At 42.5% G+C, this 4,083-nt stretch overlaps 1 protein-coding gene across 1 annotated transcript; it reads left to right on the top strand.

Annotated features, from left to right (window-relative positions):
* The first annotated feature begins 498 nt into the window (after nucleotides 1-498).
* Nucleotides 499-3,840, top strand: nrarpa (NOTCH regulated ankyrin repeat protein a). Its single transcript, XM_061698536.1, has 2 exons — nucleotides 499-535; nucleotides 686-3,840. Exon 2 carries the CDS (start codon nucleotides 961-963, stop codon nucleotides 1,297-1,299), a length of 339 nt encoding a protein of 112 aa, XP_061554520.1. The 5' UTR covers nucleotides 499-535; nucleotides 686-960; the 3' UTR covers nucleotides 1,300-3,840.
* The last annotated feature ends 243 nt before the right edge of the window (nucleotides 3,841-4,083 follow it).

The following is a 4,083-nucleotide window of genomic DNA, read 5'->3' as shown; positions in this document are numbered from 1 at the left end:
TAGAAATTATTATTTTCTCATATGTATTGACATGGTGTTCTAAAGAAATCATAGTGACGACTTCTATTAGTATCACTAGGTAGATTTATGGAAGAGACACCCATATGGTGTAATAGTCGTAATATTAGGATGTTTTATACGACTTGTCAAAACCATAATGATGGATCGATGGATGAATCCTCGTAGAACATGACAGCGAGTAACATTTGGAGGTGGGCCCCCTCAGACACACGAAGACCACGCCTCCCCCCTTCCAGAGCCGGCATCAGCCTATAGCCTCCCCGGGTTTCTGCCCATTCCTCCACATTAGTGCCCCCCCCCCCACCTCCCCCTGTATTGTCATGCAAATATAGGACGCGTAAAATATTCCCTCAGAGCGCAGCCACCAGCCATCCAGAGCGAGCGCACGGAGGACGCAGCAGGACCGCAGCGGACCGCACGCTGGTGGATTTGTATCTTTTTTTTTTTTTTTTTTTTTTTTTTTTTTTTTTTTTTTTAAATTTAAGTCGGCGTTCCGGACCCGTCCGTCCGACAGGTAAGCGTGAAAGTACTATTAGGAACCCAACGTGTCAGTGCGTAAAACCATTACGCACGCCTTTGGATGTGGTGGAATGCAGTCTCGTGTCTGATCCGACTTTCCTACTTTGTGCGTGCGTGTGTGCGTGTGTCCCGCTTTTCCATGCAGACTCTCGCATGAACAGCGGACGTGGACGTGGGAGAACCAAAGAGGGCGAGTGATCCTTGGTGTCTCTATATACCGCATCATCTGCCGCTGCTAGGAAACTGTACAGAACCCCGCACCGCCACTCCACGCAGCGCACAGGATCATCTACATTGAGGATCTGTGTGTTTTCGCTCCTTTTTTTGGGGATATACAAACAATTGTGGCCAAGCGCGAGAGCTTTTTTAGACAGGATTACTCCCCTTTCCCTTCCCTTCTCCTCGTCCTCCGACGTAGCCATGAGCCAGGCGGACGTGTCCACATGCTCGGCCCCGCAGAGGGTGTTCCAGGAGGCGGTGAAGAAGGGCAACACCAAGGAGCTGCACTCGCTGCTGCAGAACATGACGAACTGCGAGTTCAACGTCAACTCGTTCGGACCCGAGGGCCAGACGGCGCTGCACCAGTCCGTCATCGACGGCAACCTGGAGCTGGTCAAGCTGCTGGTCAAGTTCGGCGCGGACATCCGGCTCGCCAACCGGGAGGGCTGGAGCGCCCTGCACATCGCCGCCTTCGGGGGCCACCAGGACATTGTGCTATACCTCATCACCAAGGCCAAGTACTCATCTGGGGCCCGGTGATCGCTCTCTCCCAGCCTCCCTTCCTTCTTCCTTCTCACTCTCTCTGCTGTGTGTCAGGTAAAAACAAGCAAAACAAAAAACAAAACAAAAATGGCAACAACAACAAAATCTCCTCTCTGTTGTCTCCTTCATGTGCCAAACATCAATAGGGCTGCATTGGAATCTTTCAATAACACACACTTGGTTTGTTGGTACTAAAGCAGGGGTGGGGGACAGTTTTGCTATCAGTCCTCCTGGTGCTTTACTAAATTCATGACAATATGATTATTATTGGATATTCTTCAAATGCTCTTGGCAGGCTGCTAAAGGGTCCGCAAACTGTAGGTTGCCCACCCCTGTCCTAAAAGCTTTCCTCTTGAATGTGTCTACTACAGATGGGGCGTTCCACTCACTGTTTAGATCCCCCCCATCTTCAATAATACTCATTATTGTCCACTAAAACAACCATTTTAACTTTAAAGTGAAATAGGGCACTTGACGCTGGAATATTTGAAAGGGAAGACACGCAACGCAAGTAAAGACAGATATATATTTTTTGTTTTGAGCTCAAAGAACAGCATTATGGCTATCTGACATGCTTTTTTGTTTGTTTTTTTGTTTAACCATCATGATATAACAACAAATGGCTTCATTGGAGTCTTGAAGTACTGTACACCATAGCTTTACATTGTTTCTGTCATTGTTTGAAGAGAGATACAAAACATTCAACTTGCCATCATCCACGCTGGCGTCCAACTTTTTCAAGCCAGTCTGCCAATGGTTGTGTTGTTACTTTAAAAAAAAAAAAAAAAAAAACAGCTGCTTTGTTTTTTTAAAGAAAATTGAAAAGAAAAGTAAAAAAAAATAAAAAATTGGAATCACTTTATAAACTCATTTCAGTATTCTATTAACATCCTCACTGTGAAAGCAGGCTGTTTTTTTTAATTATTTTTGTTGTATTTATGAAGGTACATTTTGATTGAAAAAAAGAGAAAAATATTCTTTAAATGTAAGAGGGTGACTAAAGCTGCTTCATTAAAAAAACAAAAACAAAAAAAACAAAAAAAAAACTGTCCCATGTAGAGGTATCCCCTCTGTGTGTGCGCCCTTTTCCCTAATCCCCTCCTCCTTTCCCACCCCTCCCATCAGGATTGGTTGCCTTTTGCCAGCTACCTCGACTTTTAAAGTATTCTCATGTTGTGCTTATGCCAGTATGTTGTGTGTTTTTGCCCCCCTTCCACTCCCCCAAAAGATCCTGCATCCTCATTTGGGACAGTTTATTTGACACAACAACCAAACCAGTTCAGACAAGCTAAAAGCATCAGTGTGCCTTTCTGCGATCTCTGTCTTTTTTTTTTTTTTTGATGGGGTTTAGGGGGTATATTTTCAGTCAAGACAACAAGTGGAATGGCTTCTTAATGCAGGGAGTTTGAATTGCACAAATACGTGGAGCCTTGAGCACCTCTTGGCTTTAGATGGAATACTTACTACTACTGACTTTTTGAACAAAGAAAAAACAAAAAAATACACAGACATGAAAAATCACAACACGTGGCATTTGCAGGACTCACAAAGAAAATACTTTAAGTTGCCTGCTGCATTAAAAAAATGGAGAAAAAAAAGTCATGGCACCCTAACATTTGAATCAATGCTGCTTGTATTTTGTCATAGTTATTTTTTCTTTTCAAAGGCTTCACAGCAGCTTCATGGGAAGAGTGTGTGTTCTTTGAAAGTGTGTGCTTCTTACGAGGCCCAGAAAAACACACGCACACACACAAAAACAAGCACCAGTAAACTGAAGCGATTGGATTGGTATCAGGCAACACATGAAATATGCATCGCTTGTCTTAAACTTGATATTTCTTTTGTTTTTATTAATTCTTTTGATTTCAATATTGCACTGATGACTGTTGTTGAAGTTGGCTTTTTATTTGCCAACATTTAAGAATTTTTTTCTGGATAGGAAAAAAAAATCAAACACAGCAAAATACTATTGTATGAATATATGCTCCAGGTGATAAATGTGCATGCATGTTACTTGGTGGGAATGTGTTTTTCCAGCAAAGAATTGTGTGCGTGTGTGTGTGTGTGTGTGTGTGTCAACGCTGATGATGATGATGATGATGATGATGATGATAAAACTTGGGGCACTTTCTTTTCTGAAGTGCTGTCTTCCTGTTTTTTTGTGAAAGGGGAATAATACATTTGATGGTAAGATCATTGTAACATGATTAAAAATTGCACGGTTGTGTGGTTGTCGGGCTTATCTGGGTCATAACATTTATGACGTAATGAGCTAGCCACCGGAGTGGTGTACATGATATGTGTGTTGTTCTTTTTTTTAACGTGAAGAAAAGTGCTGAGTTTGTCCTTTTTTTTTGGAACAAGTTGTGTTTCTGTATTTTTTGCTTAATTTCAAGCAAGAGGAAACCGCTGAGTTTGCTTTTCCAGAATTTTATTTTGAATGTTTGTAACACTGTGATGATGACGTGATGTCACGTGGAGATGAGTGCTGTATTATTTTTGTACGTTTGTGTACAAGCCAGTAAAGAAAATATTAAACTCCAAGTTTTCAGTGTATACATCTTTGTGTTGTCACGCATATGCAAAAGTACATACACAGTCTGCATTTTCCAGAGAAAGTTGCTGAAGCCCCCCACCTTCACACACACCATCCTTTCGCTCTTTTCACTCCTTGTCTTCCAACCAAGTCGGGCCCAACCCGGATCGCCATTCGCTTCTTTGTCATTCATCTGGCCTCATCCTTTCACTGCTGGCATAAAAGGGTCTGGTGCATTGTGGGTA

This window comes from Phycodurus eques, chromosome 15 (genome assembly GCF_024500275.1).
Source record: "Phycodurus eques isolate BA_2022a chromosome 15, UOR_Pequ_1.1, whole genome shotgun sequence".
Lineage (NCBI taxonomy): Eukaryota > Metazoa > Chordata > Actinopteri > Syngnathiformes > Syngnathidae > Phycodurus > Phycodurus eques.
Note: the sequence above shows the minus strand (reverse complement) of the source record. Positions and strands in the feature narration are given on the sequence as shown.